Raw genomic sequence first — 18,509 nt, 5'->3', positions numbered from 1 at the left:
GAGGGGGAGACACAGAATCCGAAGCAGGCTCCAGGCTCCAAGCTGTCAGCACAGAGCCCAACGCAGGGCACGAACCCACGAACTGTGAGACCATGACCTGAGCCGAAGTCAGACGCTTAACCGACTAGCCACTCAGGCGCCCTGAAAGCAAGAAATTTATCAAGGGAATACTTGAGCCATGCAAAAAGGCTCAGCGACCAAGTTGAATAGTCTCTTCCTGGAGAGAGGGGATACCTTGAACAGTTTTAAGAATACAAAGTGAGGTGGATTGAAACACATCGAATGTGCTTGAATTCATGAGCTCATATCCTTGCAAATCCCCAATGGACACTTTTGCAGAACTTGTTATTCTGAAAACTGGCAGATAAAGGAAAAGGAACAGAGATCTTCTCTTTCCTCTATGAACTGCACCTCGGGTAACCAAATAGTCAATGACAGAAAGCTTCTCTTTATGGAAGTTTTCCAGTTAATGAAGAAGAAATCTTTGAATAAGAACATGATTGTTTTGCTGCCCCTAATGAATGAATGGCAGTAGGCAATGATTATCAGTAGTGGCCAGCATGCAAGAAACAGACTTCTAGACATTTATGCCTCATGACAGAAGTGCACATCCTACCTATGAAGTATACCTCCTGCAAAACAAACGAGAAACGGAAACTGAACCTTGGGAATTCTCTAGGTCAGTGACTCTCAATGCTGCCTTCTAGGAAACATTTGGCATTGTCTGGAGATATTTTTGATTGTCACAATTGGGAGAGAGTGTGCTACTAACATCTGATGGTTAGAGGCTAGGGGTGCTGCTTAACCTTCTGTATGGGACAATCACCGCCCCCCTGCCACCAATGAAGAATCATTTGGCCCAAAATGTTAATAGTGCCCAGCTTGAGAAATCTGCTTTAGATCAAATAATCAATTAATATATATACAGTGACAGAAGAGCATGTTAAGTGACATCTTAGGGATGCAATCAACAAAATCAGATATGGGAAACTCTATAAGACAACCACAGTACCATAAAACCTCGGATTGCGAGTAACTTGTTCTGTGAGTGTTCCACAAGACCAGCAAACATTTCTTCTTTTTTTAAAAAAATGTTAATGTTTATTTATTTTTGAGGAGGGGAGGGGTAGAGAGAGGAGGAGACACAGAATCTGAAACAGGCTTCAGGCTTTGAGCTGTCAGCACAGAGCCCAAGGCAGGGCTCAAACCCATGAAACCGTGAGATCACGACCTGAGCTGAAGTCAGACACTTAACTGAATGAGTTAAGGCGCCCCTTGACTAGCAAACATTTCTAATGAACTTTAACTTGATCAATGAATGATGTCTTGCAATATGAGCCATACGTGATGCCCAATGTCACATGATCACAACTGAGCCAATGGTTCTTGAAATTCGCCTTGATATACAAGTGCTTTGGATTACAAGCATGTTTCTGGAATGAATTATGCTCTCAAGCCAAGGTTTTATTATAGTTTCTTTAGCAAATAAAAGGGTATTTATCTTTTAGAGATACATACGGAGATACTTACAGATGAAACATTATGATGTCTGGGATTTCCTTCAAAATAATTTTCAATGGGTATGGGTAAATGGATGTGGGTCTAGATGAAATAAGATTGGCCATAAGTTAGTAGTTGTTGAACTGGATAGATAAGTATATAAGGGTCACTCTCTGGTATATTAGGATTGTGCACAATAAAAAGTTAAAAGATTTTAATAATTTATTATATAAAATGATGGTGATAACAAATGGTAGTTTTTTAAAAAGTGTTATTTACTTTAAAATTAAAGGTAGCATCATTTTTTAAAATGTTTTATTTATTTAAGTAATCTCTATACCTAATGTAGAGCTCAAACTCACAACCCTGAGATCAAGAGTCTCATGTTCTTCTGACTGAGCCAGCCAGGAGCCCCAAGAGTAGCATCTTTTTTTAATCAGTGTATTAGTTATCTATTGCTGCATAACAAATTGTTCCAAAACTTAGCAGGTTCAAACAGTATTATCTCATCGGTTTCTGAGTTAACAGGAATCTGAGAGCCTCTTAGCCAGATGGTTCTGTCTCAGCATCTTTTACAATCAAGAGAGTGGCTGGGGCTGCAGTCACCTGGATGGTCCCCTTTCAAGATGGCTCCCTCACATGGCTGTTATGTGATGGCCTCAGTGCCCTGTTACATGGCCTCTCTGTAGTGCTGCGGAGTGTCCTAATGACATGGCAGCTAGATTCTCTCACAGCAAGCAATCCAAGAAAAAGAATAAGCAAGAGGCTGCAGTGCCTCTTGTGACCTAGTCTTAGAAGTCGCACTGTCACTTCTGCCATATTTTATTCATTAGAAGTGAGTCAGTAAGCCCAACCCATACTCAAGGGAAGGGAAACTCGGATCCACCCATCGAAGGCAGTTATGAAACATTGGTGGACACATTCTAAACCACCACAATTTACCTCTCTCTCTCTCTCTCTCTCTCTCTCTCTCTCTCTCTCAATGGTCTATAAGATCCTAAAGTGACAGAAACACTAGTCTCTAATAAACCTATGCTAACATAAAAAAGATATATCAACTGCAATATATTGAGGGATTACACCTACATTTTACAAGGTTAAGATACCTCATTACTTGTTATTAAAAGGGTCGATCTAAATGGAACCCTAATAGTATATAACATCAAATATTATTAAATTTTTTTAATGTTTTATTAATTTTTGTGAGAGAGAGAGAGAGAATGAGCAGGGGAGAGGCAGAGGGAGAGGGGGAGGTACAGAATCTGAAGCAGGCTCCAGGCTCTGAGCTGTCAGCACAGAGCCTGATGTGGGGCTTGAACCCACAAAGCACGGGATCATGACCTGGGCCCAAGTCAGATGCTTAACCAACTGAGCCATCCAGGTGCCTCAGCTAACATTAAATTATTTTTAAAGGTGAAATGATATATTGAAACAATTTGAAAGAAACAAAGAAGGATGAAGATTTTCAGTTAAAGCGTGCCTGGGTGGCTCAGTTGGTTAAGTGTCTGACTCTTGGTTTCAGCTTAGGTCATGATCTCACAGTTTTTGTGAGTTCGAGCCCCTCATTAGGCTCTGTGCTGACAATGCGGAGCCTGCTTGGATTCTCTCTCTCCCACTCTCTCTGCACCGTCCTCCCCCCACTTGCACTGTCTCCGTCTCTCTCAAAATAAATTAATTAATTAAAAAAAAAAGATTTTCAGTTAAGCAAGTACTGAAGAGTAGGATAAATTCTGAAGGGTAAGTTCGTTCGTGCTCTCTCAAATTTCTCTCTGGAATTAAAGGAGAGCGAATGTACAGGGTCATTCCAAGCAAATGAACAAAAACCAACTCTTAGCTTCTCATCATCCAAATATCCCCAGGCTCATCATAATCAGAAACATTCACAGCGGGCTGGATGTAATCCATTGTCTCCTTCATAGGCTACCGTATCTTGTGCAAACTGCATGATGTGAGCTACACAAAGACCCTGCTTCCTCTCCGCCTCTCAGGCATTCGCCCTCGTCCTGTAAAGGCTCTCAGATGTGCCGTAGCCTCCCTTTTGTAGGTCTTTTCCCTCCATCAAGTCAGAGAATCCCATAAAGGGTAGCTCCTGGACCCCATGCAGCATAATCGCCTGAGGTGTGCATCTGGAGACACATTTCCAGAGCCAGCCCCACACCCACCAAATCAGAAAATCTTCGATTGTGGCCCGGACACATGCATCTTTAATAATATCCCCCAGGGAAGCTCAAGAACCACTGAACTGGGCTGTGAACATCCTGAGAACAGGGGCTGAGTCTTACTCACCTGTGCATTCTTAGTCTCTCACCTCTACCCTTGTACCTTCCCCAGGCATAGGCAACCCTAGGACCCTGCCAGGCGTTAGACAAATGTGTGTGGGATTGAACTGATTTGGAAATTTTCCATATAGTATAAAGTTCTGACTGTGCTAATTCACGAAGAGATTCTATGTTGATGAGACCCTTTGACCGATAGGTTTGGTGAGGCGATCATGTACTGTTTTTGCCGGCCTGGCATCTGTCATCTCTTGTGATAATAGCACTGTAGTTTCCCTTAGGGGAGCCAGGCTCCGTCTCTCAGGCTCCATTCCTGTAGTCCGAGAGGCACCGACAAGACTTTCTCTACAAAGGAGGTGAGCCTGTGTCCCAGCTTTGGCCAATCAGGACATATATTCCTCCAGACTACTGTGATTGGTTCAGAAACGGGTGTGTGACTCAGTGAGAGCTCTACTCCAGATTTGCTGGTGCCATTAGGAGAGACGTGGCTTCCTTGCACTGGGTTTGCTAAGCTGGTGTAACAGAAGTCTAGACTTTCTAATGACCATCTTTGCCTCCACCTAATCTACTTTTGGTCTCTACAGATTTGCCTGTTTGGACACTTCATATAAATGGAACCACACAACAGGTGGATTTTTCTTTTTTTAATAGATGGCTTCTTTCACTTAGTATGATGTTTTCAAGGCTCATCTGTGGTGTAGCACGTATAGTGCTTCGTTCCTTTTTATTACCAACTAATATTGCAGTGTATGGATGTACTCTATTTTGTTTGTCCATTTATCAGTCAGTGGACATTTGGGTGCCTTTGACTTTTCATGGACCAGTAAATTCCTTTCTGTGGTGAAGTATTTCTATAACAGTGAAAAAGCTTGTAATGCAGACAGTTCTGAATCCAATATTGGAACATGTGATTTCATGAGTGACAAGTATGATTTGGACAGAGACAGTGAATAAAATATGAGAATTTAAGACAGGGGCGCCTGGGTGGCTCAGTTGGTTAAGCACCCAACATCAGCTCAGGTCTTGATCTCACAGTTTATGAATTTGAACCCTGCCTCAGGCTGTGTGCTGTCAGCTCAGAGTTCACTTCGGATGCTCTGTCTCCCTTTCTCTCTGCCTCTCCCCTGCTCACGCGCGCTCTCTCTCTCCCTCTCTCAAAAGTAAATAAACATTAAAAAAAAAAAAAAAGAAGTTAATAAAAAAAAAAGAAGTTAAGAGAGTCCTAGAAAGTCAGGGATGTATTGTTTATGTGACAATGTTACATTTGTGTATTACGTGTAAATTCACACTTAAAGTTTCATAATTATAAATCACAATGTTTCCTAATTATGATGTAGCTTCAAGACTGGCAACTGGAGCCTTGAGAATTCTGCTCTGAGTGTTGGTCACCTTCTGATCATCCACTTCTCTGTCACTTTCACTGTCAATGAAGGTGGTTTGAGGTTGTTTGTAAAATAAGACTCAAGTTTCTCTCTTCGCCCCCGTCCCAAAAGCTCTAAGAACAAGCACACAAACATTTTCGAATTGTATCAGTGTTCTTGCTGCTATAGTCATGGGAAGACAGATGTTCAATATCACAATCAATGAGTCTCCAAGAATCATTAAAAAAAGAATCTTCAAAAGCACTACTTATGGTTATTCCTGGTCATCGTCTAAATGTTAGTGGGACTCAGGCCAACATCTTCTAGCTCAATATCTCAACCTTCTTAGATGCTCCTTTGGGACAGGGGGCTCTGCTCGTCCTAGAGGACCGGACTAATGACCTGTGAGCTTCTTAGAACTCTGAAAGTCTGTAATATCTACCAGCTCCTCAGTTAACACCTTTCACAATATATTTAACTAATCAAGAGATGGAGAAGGAGAATAGACTCTGGGAGCCAGACAGACCTGGGTTTGAAACCCACTGTATTAATTTTCTGTAGCTGGGTAACAAACCACACACATAGTGGCGTGAACACATACTCATTATCTCACAGTTTCTGTGGGTCAGGAGTTCAGGCCTGGCTGGGTTCTGTGCTTCAGAGCCACACGAGGTTGTAACCAAGGTGTCCATCAGGAAGGGGTCCTCACCCCCAGGGTCAACTTCTAAATAGTCACTTTAACCACTTGGATATGTAGATTTATGAACTTCATCAAATTTGGAAAGATTTACTCACAATTTTTTTTTCAAATATTCTTTCTGCCCCGTTCTCTTTCTTGTCTGCTTCTGCAACTCCCATTACGTGTGTGTTCGAAGGCATCCCGTACATCTTTTGTTTGTTTGTTTTTTAAGCTTCTCAAAGCATGGTTCTTAAGCCTTCAACACCAACTTGGAAGTTGTTGGAAATGCAAATTCTTAGGCTTTGCCCCAGATGTATTGAAGAGACTGTGGGAAAGAGGCCCAACAATTGTGTGTGTGTGTGTGTGTGTGTGTGTGTGTGTGTGTGAATTAAAGAATAGTTGATACACAATGTTACGGTAGTTCCAGGTGTATACCATAGTGATTTGACAAATCTATATGTTATGCTATGCTTACCATATACTTGCAATATCATAGACCATATTCCCTACACTGTACCTTTCATTCCCATGACTTATTCATTCCATAACTGGAGTCTATACTTCTTATTCCCTTTCACCCATTTGCCCATACCCCAACTTCCTACCCTCTGGCTACCATTAGGTTGTTCTCTGTATCTATGAGTCTGCTTCTGTTGTGTTCGCTCCTTTGTTTTGTTTTTTAGATTCCCCATGTAAGTGAAATCATATGGTATTTGTCTTTCTCTGCCTAACTTGTTTCACTTAGCATAATACCCGTAGGTTCATCCATGTCGTTGCAAATGTCAAGATCTCATCTTTTTTTCTTTCTTTTTTTTTGGGGGGGGGAGGGGGTGGAAGAGAGAGGAAAAGGAAAAGAGATACAGAATCCCAAACAGGCTTTATGCTGATCATGGAGCCCAAAGTGAGGCTGGATCCCAGGACTCTGGGATCATGACCTGAGCCCAAATCAACAGTCTGAAGCTCAACCAAGTGAGCCACCCAGATGCCCCAAGATCTCATTCTTTTTTATGGGTAACATTGCATTGTGTACATACACCATATCTTCTTTGTCCATTCATCTATTGATGGACACTTATGTTGCTTCCATATCTTGCCTATTGTAATAGCTGCAATGATAATAGACAATGCTACAGTAAACATAGAGATGCACATATCTTTTTGAATTAGTGGAATATCCAGGAATGGAATTACTGGATCATATGATAGTTCCATTTTGAAGTTTTTGAGGAACATCCGTATGTTTTCCACAGTGGTTACACCAGTTTATATTCCCACCACCCATGCTCAAGGGTTCCTTTTTCTCCATACCCTCACCAACACTTGTTATTTCTTGCCTTTGTGATTTTAGCTATTCTGATAGGTGTAAGGTAATATTTCATTGTGGTTTTGATTTGCATTTCCTTGATGATTTGCAGTTTTGAGAGCATCTTTTGGTGTGTCTGATGGCCGTTTGTATGTCTTCTTTGGAAAAATGTGTATTCACATCCTTTGGCCATTTTTTAATTGGATGGTTTGGTTTTTTGGTGTTAAGTTGTGTACATCCTTTGTATATTTTGGATATTAACCCCTTATTGGATATATCATTTGCAATTATCTTCTGCCGTTCAGTAGGTTGCCTTTTGTTTTGTTGATGGTTTCCTTTGCTGTGCAAAATCCTTTTATTTTGTCAGTCCTAATAGTTTATTTTTGCTTTTGTTTCCTTTGCCTGAGAAGACATCTAGAAAAATGTTGCTAAGGCCAGTGTCCGAGAGATTATTGCCTGTACTCCTCTGGGACTCTTATGGTGTCAGGTCTTACATTTAGGTCTTTAATTCATTTTCAGTTTATTTTTGTGTTTGGTGTAAGAAAGTGGTCCAGTTTCATTCTTTTGCATGTAGGTGTCCGGTTTTGCTAACACCATTTGTTGGAGAGATTGTCTTTTTCCCATTGCATATTCTTGCCTCCTTTATCGTAGATTAATTGACCATATAAGAATGAGTTTATGGGTGCCTGGATGGCTCAGTTGGTTATGCATCTGACTCTTGATTTTGGCTCAGGTCATGATCTCACACTTTGTGAGACTGAGTCCCATGTTAGGCTCTGCATGGCACAGAGCCTGCTTGGGATTCTCTCTCTCCTCTCTCCCTGCCCCTCCCCCTGCTTGTGCTCACTTCTCTCAAAATAAGTCAACTTAAGGGGCGCCTGGGTGGCTCAGTCAGTAGAGCATCTGACTTCGGCTCAGGTCATGATCTCACAGTTTGTGAGTTCAAGCCCCGCATTGGGCTCTGTGCTGACAGCTCAGAGCCTGGAGCCTGCTTGTGATTCTGTGTCTCCCTCTCTCTCTGCCCCTCCCCTGCTAATGCTCTGTCTCTCTCTCTCAAAAAAAAAAATTAAAAAAAAAATTAAAAAAAATTCAGTCAACTTAAAAAAAAAAAAGAATGTGTTTATTTCTGGGCTCTCTATTCTTTCCCATTGATCTAAATGTCTACTTTTTGTGCCTGTACCATATTGTTTTGATTATTTTAGCTTTGTAGTAGATCTTAAAATCTGAGACTGTGATTCTTCCAGCTTTATTCTTTCTCAAGATTGCTGGCTACCTGAGGTCTTTTGTGGTTCCACATAAATTTTAGAATTCTTTGTTCTAGTGCTGTGAAAAATGATATTAGTATTTTGATAGGTATTACATTGAATCTGTAGATTCTTTGGGTATATAGACTTTTAAAAAAATGTTTAATCATTTATTTTGATAGAGAGAGTACACACACATGCATAAGCAGCAGAGGGGGAGACAGAATCCCTAGCAGGCTCTGTGCTATCAGCACAAAGTGCAATGCAGGGCTTGATGATGAACTGTGAGATCATGAGCTGAGCCAAAATCAGGAGTCAGTGCTTAACTGACCACCCAGGTGCCCCAAGGGTATATGGACATTTTAACAATATTAATTCTTCTAATCCATGAGCATGGTATATCTTTCCATTGTTCATGTTGCTTTGCAATTTATTTTATCATTGTTTTATAGTTTTCAGAGTACAGGTCTTTCACTCCCTTGGTTAAGTTTATTCCTAGGGTTTTGTGTGTGTGTGTGTGGGGGGGGGGGGAGGGTATAATTATAAATGGGATTTTTAAAAATTTCTCTTTCTGCTACTTTGTTATTAGTGTATAAAAATGCAACAGATTTATGTGCATTAATTTTGTATCTTGCAACTTTACTGAATTCATGTATTGCTTTTAACAGTATTTTTTGGTGGAGTCTTTGGGGTTTTCTTTGTATAGTGTCATGTCATCCAAAAATAGTGACAATTTTACTTCTTCCTTAGCAATTCAGTTGCCTTTTATTTCTTTTTCTTGTCTGATTGCTGTGGCTAGGACTTCCAGTACTATGTTGAATAAAGTTTTGAGAATGGACATCTTTGTCTTGTTCTTAATCTTAGAGGAAAAACTCTCAGTATTTTACCATAGCCATCTATGTTTTAACAAGCCCTCTAGGGGCACCTGGGTGGCTCAGTCGGTTAAGTGTCCGACTTTGGCTCGGGTCATGATCTCATGTTTGTGGGTTTGAGCCCTACATCAGGCTCTGTGCTGACAGCTCGGGGACTGAAGCCTGCTTTAGATTCTGTATCTCCCTCCCTCTCTGCTCCTTCCCTGCTTGTGTTCTGTCTCTGTTTCTCAAAAAATAAAATAAAAAATGTAAAAAACAAAACAAAACAAAACCCACAAGCCCTCCGGGCAGTTCCTGTACATGCTAAGGTTTGAAAACCACTGGTTTAGATAGTTCTGAATTTATTGATTTAGGATATCCATGTATCTTTCAATTAATTGATTAAGTAATTGATTCTAGTCATCCTTGTTGAACTCCTGCTAGGTGCTAAGCACTGGGGATACAATGGTACGACACTACCTCTACTCTACATGACCGAATACTGTTCTTGCGCTCACTGGATCACTCAGTGTTTTCAGGAAGGCTGCCCACATAAATAGGTTATGCAAAAATGTAGTTGTGAATAGTTATTGTGCGAGCCCAGGGCAGAGCACTAAACACAGAAATTCATCCTAAAACTGAAACAGGTAATCATTATTTCCAGGCTGAGCTGAGAAAAATCCTATAGAACCACTATGGTTTGAATAAAGGAGATGATGAGATAGCAGAGTGGGTAGAAATGTGTTGAGCAACTTTTTGTACAGATGGGGAAGACTCCATTTCTACTCTGGTCCCTAAATTCAATGTCCCATTGCTGATCCAAGGACACTCTTATCCTTATATTATCCTTATCCTTATCTTTTTTTTGTATGGAAGTGATTATAAGGCAAGGTATATGTCATTTATCATTTGGTGTGAAAGAAAAATCTATGAGATTAAAAAGTTTGTAATGGGCAATTTCAAATATACATGAAAGTAGAGAGAATTATATCCTAAACCCCTATATACTTAAAATCCAACTTTTGACCTAGTTGGTGTGAGGACCAGTAAGATCATGTATGCAAAGCCTTTAGCTGAGAGCCTTACTCTCAGTAAACTTTCAATAATGACTTGTCGTACCAGTCAGGGTTCAAAAAAAAAAAAAAAAAAAAAAAAAGCAGAACCACTCACTGGAGATTTGCTATAGGGATTTGATCTAATGCAATCGTGGAGGCTGATTTCAGTCTGTGAGGCTGTTGCCTTTGTGCCTGTTGATAGGACCCAAAGTCAGTAGGACATGCTGGAACGTGCATCACTCTCTCACTGCCTGCAAGCGTCCAACCTCAATGATGTGAGGGACCAGTAGAAGATGGTGTCCTTCATCATGGAGGTAAATGCATAATTGGCCCAGCAGCTGGAGTTGCTAAAGCAGGATCTGGCGGAAACTGGAGGAGCTAGGGGCCCAGTCCAATAAGGAAAGTCAGCCTCGGGTAAGTATGTGAGCTGCAAGAGAGCCTGCTACCCTGCAGTGACCTTTCAAACATGAACAACGTGGCTGTGCCTTTGCTCTTGTCTTCCAAATCTTTCAAATCTCTTGGGGTTGGCTAACCTAGAATTATGGGAAATCAGAGACATGTAGTTTTAGTTATCTGTTACTGTGTAACAAACTACCCCCAAGCTCATAGCTTAAAACAGGACCAATCGTTTTAGTTCAGGAATATGCAGCTTGGGCAGGGCTTGGTGAGGACAGCTTATCTGTGCTCCAAATGGTGTCAGCCATAGTGGCTCCATAAACTGGCTGGAGGCTGGCTGGGGACTGGACTCCTCCGAATGCTGTCCACTGGAATAGTCAGCACTCTGTGTGGTCTCTCTGGCATGGCAGCCTTATGGTAGCTAGACTTTTTACTGGAGATTCAGGGTTCCAAAGATATATGACTCAAGAGAGAGGGAGAGGGAGCTACAGAGGGAGACAAACAGGAAGATGGGATTTCTATTCTGGTTGTCATTTATTAGCTATGCCACTTTAAGCAGGTCATTTATTCTCTCTCAACCTCAGTTCTCAAATTTTAAAGGTCAGGATTCACTCTGCCCAGAAGATGACTCTGAGACAATAATTTGAGTGGAAGTAGTTTATTTGGGAGTTAATCCCAGGAAGTATCAGAAGGCAGCTGAGAAGTACTCAGGGAAGAGAGGAAGCTAGTCACCAGGTAAGTCACCACAGTGGGCAGCTGGAGCTTAAAACCTCTGCGGAACCCTAGGGAAACACTGTAAAATATATACCACAGAGCTATTTTGTCCAAGGGTTCAAGATCTGGGATATTTATACATCAATGCCCATCAGTCATTGGTTGAGGACTCTGGGGATTAATTCCTCAGCACTTTTTTTTCCCTTTAAGTTTATTTATTTATTTATTTAGAGAGAGAGCACAAGTGAGAGATAGCAGAAAGACACAGGGAGAGAGAGAATCCTAAGCAGTCTCCATGCTCTGTCAGTGCAGAACCTAACTGGGGCTCCATCTCATCAAATGTGAGATTATGACCTGAGCTGAAATCAAGAGCCAGACACTTAACCGACTGAGCCACCAGGTGCCTCAATTTCTCAGCACCTTTGGTCTACTGAGTTCCATGCAGGTGGGAAAAACCCTTAGACAAAGAGATACAGGTGTTGTTGGAGGAAAATGAGCAGATTTGCATTGCTGAAGGGATGTGAAAAAGGCATCAACGGGGTTTGCTACAGAGTATAGTAGCTGTGTTTTAAGGTTGTTGAGGAATTAAAATGAGATGGTATTTAAAAAAAAAATCCACTCCTGGTGTGATGGCGCCTGTGTTTGCTTTGGCACAGACCACTGCAGGATTCAAAGAACGCCCTCAGAGGTCCAGGAGCTTTCAATACTCACATCGGAAGACACTGCCAATTTCCTGAAAGGCAGTCTCAAGAAATGGCAATAATATAAATGCATTACCCACCTCCCTTAATAGACTTCTGCACTGCTTGTTAAATTCTGTCTTTTCCTCTAATAACCTGTCACTCTGTGGGAGTTCAGACCTCTCCAGTGGTTCCTCATAACCCAGTCTCATCTACGCAAGACTTGCTACCTTGGTTAATCTTACCCAAGCTCCACCCCTTGCAGATCTCTGCCATCTCCCTCCCTCCCCCTACCTAGCCCCTAAATGTTCTGGAACTCATAATCTGGTGATATTGTCCAAGAACGGTTGCAAACCCGTGTTATTATGATATTGGATTCTTCAGTTCGTGGTCATTTGATAGATATCTGCGCCTCTCTTAAGGTTTTTGAGCCGAGGAGTGACACAATCCAATCTTTGGGAAGATTCTGGTGTGCAGGATTAAAAAGATAGGAAAGAGGGGAAAGCAGAGTCCGTGTGTGTATGTGTGAAGTTATTACAACTACCCATTTTGAGGCATGCGGGGTGGGAGGAACAGACTTGGCGAGAAGCGCTGTGAATGTAAAGGGACCGATGTGAAAGGGGCAAAGGAATCTTGGTGTCTCATAATAAAACAAGCAATGGCCTGGTGTCGCAAGACTCCGGTCCCAAAGCATGCGGCCACTGTCACCTGTGCAATGTTCCTCGAATATTCCCTCAAGCGTAAGGAGGGAATGGGACTACCCCGTCTGGTGACAGCGGGGAGCGTGGGGACAGCGCCGGCAGCGTGCTCAGCGCGGAGTCTGCAACTGGATGAGCGCGCCAATCCCGTTTTCTCCTCTATAAAGAAAAAGGCGGGGAGATAATATCTTCCACATTTAGGGTTTGCGGTCAGTACTGAGGCTAAGTACCAGGTATGTGGTAGGCACCCAACCCCAGCCCGTCGCCTCCCCCGGCCGCCACGCCGGGAGAGACCCCAGGGAGACCTGCGGGGCAGGAGAGCTACCGCACCGGGCTCCCGGGCTACCCCCCCGCACGCGCTCCCTCCCGCCAGGCGCTGTTGCCGGGGCCCGGGCACCGCCCCACTCCAGCGCGGGCCAATGGCAGCGCGGCCCGGGCACCGCCCAGCTCCAGCGCTGGCCAATGGAAGCGGGGCATGGGCACCGCCCTGATCTCGCGCGGACCAATAGCCGCGAGATCCAGCGCGGGAGCCGCCCCCGGTCGGGTGGGGAGGCGGGGTGTCGGTCACCGACTCCGCCCCTCTCCCCTCTGACCCGGTGTCTCGTCTCTCCGTCTTCCTGTTCCAAACCACGTGGACGCGCCGGGGGCTGCGGGGCTACGAGAGAGAGCCCGGGTCACCACCGCCGCTGTCGCCGCCGCTGCTGGGGTCGCGACCCTCGCGCCCGTCCGAAGTCGCTGCGCCCCAGCCGCCGGCACCTTTGCCGAGGGCGCGCACATGGCGACCCAGTCGCACTCCCTCAGCTACGCGGGCTGCAACTTCTTGCGCCAACGACTGGTCCTGTCCACCCTGAGTGGGCGCCCCGTCAAAATCCGAAGGATTCGGGCCAGAGACGACAACCCGGGCCTCCGAGGTACCGCGGGGCGGGCAGCGCGTAGGATGGGCGTGGGGGCCGCGGGCGTGCGGCGCCGATGCCCCGGGGGGCGGCGTGCGGGGAGCCTGCGCGTCCCGCGGGCGCGGCGGGGAGGGCTAGTGGCGCGTCGCCCCCGCACCCGGGCGCGCCGGGGCTGGGGTGGGGGAGGCGGGGTCGGGCCTGAGGGGCGTGCTCCGCGGCGCGCTGCGCTGGCGGCTCCGGGGCGCTGGTAGTAAACAGCTACACGTTTTCCAGCACTACGTGTTGCAACAAATCCCGGGCATCGCCCCCTCGCCCGCCTTCGGTCCCTCTTGGTCTCGCCCTCGCCGAGAACCTCTCAAAGGATAAAGGCAGTTTGCTGGACCGAAATGTGATTGGGCAGTTATAAGATGGAGAGAGATTTGGGGAGAAAACTACCTACCACTGGTTGGTTCCGCGTCCTGTCCCAAAACACGTCTCAGAAACAGCTGCCCCCATGGACATCGGCTGTCCCTGTCGCCATGATTTCTCGGCTGCCCTCACACCTCTCTGGATGTGGATTAAAGACATTTTAAAAATTCTTTGTTTTTAGCCGTATCTGTGATGTGCGCAGGACGGAAGCTTTGGGATAAATTTTTTAACAGTTATGGGCCTAATTGCCTTGCCTTTAGTAACAGATTTGGTGACAAGCGCTAAACTACAGGTTTCCGAGTCCCCCTTTTGCCCTACAACGGTGGATTGATTATAAAACAGGCCCTATTTAAACCCAGATCAAGTTAAGTGGTGCCGATTTTCAACTGGTCCCCTGGACACATGCATTTTAAAGCTTCTGTCTGGTTATCCCAAACTGAGAGAGCCCCCCGAAGTGGGGGGCGGGGGGGGAGGAAGGAAAAACCTATCTGCACCTTGAAGGAGAGGGTTTGTGGTTGGTGCTGGAAGCTTTGTGGGTCGTGTCGAAGTGTGTAATTTTGCACCAACTTCTGTACTATGTGGCCAGCCCATTTCATCATCTGTCTGGTGCCTATTCTGGAGGGTTACATTTCTGCTTCTCTTGAATGGTGATTGGTTGCGCATAAAGGGAAAATGCCATGTCATTGATGGAGACAGAGGGTTAGCAAAGAAAGAACCAGAAGACCCTTCATACCTGGTGACCATGAGAAAGGTTTGTGTTGGTACATGATTGTCTTCTGTCTACTGCTCAGAAACCCTGAGGAAGTTTAAGGAGGGACCCCAAGCATGGTTTATGCTGGGTATTCTCCACATTTCTTGCCCGTATTTTGTGTCTGTTTGGGCAAAGCAATTGCTTGATTGCTTTCCTCTGTGGCATTCTCAGCCAGCTCTCCCTTTTACCTCCAGGTTACTTTAGAGAACTTGCCATTGGCTGGATATGGTACGACCAGCTTCTCCTTCTGTGAACACTGGGCATAGTTTTTGTTTGTTTGTGTGTTTTGTTTTAATAGGAATAGAAGCACAGTGTTCTGGAAACCTGGGATTTCTGTGGAAAATATAGTACCTGTAAGATACAACTTAGTGTTTGTCTTTCGACAGGTGGCCTCCAAACTAATATTTAATGTTCCAAAGGATTCTTCCCTCCCCCCGCCCCGGTCCTCTGTTTGTGAACTTCTCTTCGCTGCCACGCACACGAGCTCTCATTTCTTCCAACAGGGCCTGGCCACTTTGCACTTTTCCTGGAAGGACGCCAGACTCCACTACCTGGGGGAGGTAGTGCTTGTTGGCGGGTGTGCTGGTATTTTATGGGGAGCGCTACGTAGAGCCTTATTCTCCTTACCTGATTAATATACCAAGGGGGGAAAAAAAAGAGGCTCCTGATTTGGAGTTCTTTGTGCTGGTTCCAAGTCCTGAGAAATCTTGTAGATGTTTGCTTAATTTCTTCAAGAGGGAACTGAGATAAATGTATATATATGCATTCATAGTCACACACCCCTGTGTATGTATACATATGCATATCCACACACATACGTGCCTGTTTATGGATGTCAATACAAGTGGCCCCTGATACAAGATACATGGTCAGAGTCGAGAAAGCCCTTGGTAGTTTGATTGAAGGTGTAGCCAGGGGGCTGTGTTGCCAATCATCTGTCCCTTCCTGACTCTTTCTGACTCAGGTTCTGAGAATTGGCAACAACTCAGCCTATCCAATAAAATCTTGGGCTTAAGTAGAAAACTTGCATCTCTTGAAGGTGCTTGCTTAATCATCCCTTCTGGAGGGTGGGGGGTGTGGGGCCTGCCTCAGGGGCAGTGGGTCAGAAAAGGTTACGGAGCCCCAGCATATGCAAGGCTTCGGAGCCCCAGCATATGCAAGGCTTCGTGGGAGTGTAAACAGGAGAAGCTGCTTGCTCCATCCTCCAGGAGCTTTCAAAGTAGGAAGTGCTTGAGAGAGTGGCTTGAGTAACGTGAACTAGGAAGGGCTGAGCGTTGTGAAGGGACTCAGAGGAGGTAGGGCAGAGGCTTCCCTGGGGCTTATGGAAGGAACACTTTCTGTGTCTGCTGCTGGTCTGGACAGATAGGATGGTGGCTGCCAGAATCACTGTCGGTGAAGGGAACAGCTTGTAAGTCAAAGAGTTCTTTGTTTATTACGTGGAGGTAAAATGCTTAATGTGTTGCGGTTGTAGTAGCTGGGTGGTTAAGAGCTTGGTCTGAGTCAGACCTTGGTTTGGGTCCTGGTTCTGCTTTTGCTATATTAGCTCTTGGACTTTGGGCGAGTTCTTTAACATTTCCGAGCCTCAGTTTTTTCATCGGTAAAGCGAGGCCAGTGTTACCAACCTCATAGGGTTATTGTAAAGATTAAATGAAATAACACTCGAAGTGCCCCGAACAGTGCCTGGCATGTCGGCAGAATAAACGTTAGTTAGCTGGTTTTACTACGTAACTTCTGCCTCGAGTATAGTTCTGCTGTCTGGTGTCCAAAATCCGTTCCTGCTTCTATATGGGAACTTTTCACAACTTTCAACTTTGTCTTCTTTTAAAGAGAATTATGCCTTGATTTTATCTTCTCTTTTCAGTCTAAAGGGTTCCTTTTGGGTGATGGCTCCCAAGTATTTGTATGTATTATGTATAATGTAGTGGTTTTCCACGAGGGCAGTTTTGCTTCCCAGGGGGACATTTGGCAGTTTTTGGAGATATTTTTGGTGGTCACAACTGGGAGGCTGCTTCTGGCATCTAGTGGGTGGAGCCCAGGGATACCATAAACATCCTGCAATGCACCAGACAACTTCCTCACATGAAGAATACTTGTGCCCAAAATGTCAACAGTGTGGATGTTGAAACACACCCTGGCATACAAGACTTAATTATTAAGCCTTTTCCTTTTTTTTTTCTTTTCCCCGTGTCTCTGATGGTTGGGAATAGCAGCATGTCAACCAAGAAAGCTGCTCGGGATTCAGAAGGGGATGAGACACAGGGTCACACTCTGTGACTTCAGGCAAACAAGCTGATCTCTTAAATAAAAGTGCCTCCTTCCAACGCAGAGGGATTGTACATAATGAGAAGAATTTGAACCACAAGGAAAGATGATCCTGGAATTGCTTTTATTAATTGTACAACCATATGTGTAATTTTTGCTTCACTCTTGAGAAACTTGAACAGTTGTGTTTCGTTCTACTCTTCCTATTAGGAGAAAATCTTTTTTTTTTTTTTTGGCTGCTGTTTTCCTGCAGGTAGAAAGCCAAGGCATAGTTAGCATTAGGTAAACTAGCTGGTGAGGTTGACCGCAGGGCTGGAAGGAGACTGCAGCCAGCTCCCGCCCTCCGGGCTTGTTCTCCCTTTGAACTGCATGATGGACTTGGCTGTTCCTTGTCATGTTATAAAGCAGCCGTCCACACTGCCTCTGTCTCTGGATTTCCTGAGGGCTGTGTCATGCAGGGTTAGGTTGAGTTCACAGTGGGTAAGGTGAGGTCCAAATGGAAAGAATTCCGCGAGAATGATGGCCGTTTTAAGTGGGAATAACAGAAGGATAGACTTGGGCAGGAGGAGCACTGCGTTAGCAGTTAGGACGCAGGCCTGCTCCGGCCCCAGTCCCTGAGCTCCGGTCCCCGTCCCTGAGCCAGTCACCTGACTGAGCCTGGGTTCCCCTGTGATATTGGAGAGAGGAGTTACGTGGACCCACGGGGGTGCTGCATGTGGCACAAGCAGATGAGATTCCGAAAAGGGAGGGGTGAATGGAGTTTTAATGAAAAGAATTCCTTCAAATGTGTTGCTGAAACATGCTACATAGAGGTCCTTTGAAAGGAAAACATCTTTTGGTAAATTGATGGGTTGTTTTGGGGATAAGTCTGGCTGTTCATAAATTGCATCTTCTGGAAGGAGAATTGTAAGGGAAACTGGTTTTTCTCCTCTGAATACTTCTAACACCAGATGTGTGGGTTTTTTCCCCTACAAAGCAGTTCTCCTGTTCTCAGCTAGCAATAACTGGGTGTACTACAGATTTAACTCAATTCTGACACTGTCTACATGGAGATAACTTCAGATCCCACAGGGTAAGGGCTCGGTCCCACCAGACTGCTGCCACTTGAGGTGCCAATCACAAGTCCCAATCGCACGTTCAGGCCACTTGTACTTAATGACCAACTGGCTGTATAAATCGGGGGTTCCCACACCCCCTTCTTGGACTGATAGTTTGCTACTGATAATGTGCTCACAAAGCTCAGGGAAACCCTAATTTACCAGTTTATTATAAAGGATTTTATGAAGGATACGGCTGCACACACACAGATGAGGTATATAGGGCCGGGCCCCGAAGGGTCCCAAAGCAAGGGCTTCTGTCCCTCTGGAGCCAGAGTATGCCACCCTTCCAGCATGTGTGTTCATTCACCAGCCTGGAAGTTCTGTCCTTGTTCTAGAGT

At 44.7% G+C, this 18,509-nt stretch overlaps 1 protein-coding gene across 4 annotated transcripts in view; it reads left to right on the top strand.

Moving 5' to 3' along the window:
• The first annotated feature begins 13,324 nt into the window (after positions 1-13,324).
• Positions 13,325-18,509, top strand: part of RCL1 (RNA terminal phosphate cyclase like 1) — a 56,600-nt gene continuing 51,415 nt past the window's right edge. The window contains exon 1 of one of the 4 annotated variants that reach the window (XM_045469297.1): positions 13,325-13,668. In XM_045469297.1, coding sequence (XP_045325253.1) covers positions 13,533-13,668 — 136 coding nt within the window. In that variant the 5' untranslated portion in view covers positions 13,325-13,532. Of the gene's footprint in view, positions 13,669-16,084; positions 16,218-18,509 lie in introns of those variants that run through there. The other 3 variants (XM_045469300.1, XM_045469299.1, XM_045469301.1) reach the window with 3 other exon arrangements.

This window comes from Leopardus geoffroyi, chromosome D4 (assembly GCF_018350155.1).
Source record: "Leopardus geoffroyi isolate Oge1 chromosome D4, O.geoffroyi_Oge1_pat1.0, whole genome shotgun sequence".
Classification (NCBI taxonomy): domain Eukaryota; kingdom Metazoa; phylum Chordata; class Mammalia; order Carnivora; family Felidae; genus Leopardus; species Leopardus geoffroyi.
The sequence above is the reverse complement of the archived record's forward strand: the minus strand, read 5'-3'. Positions and strand labels throughout refer to the sequence as shown.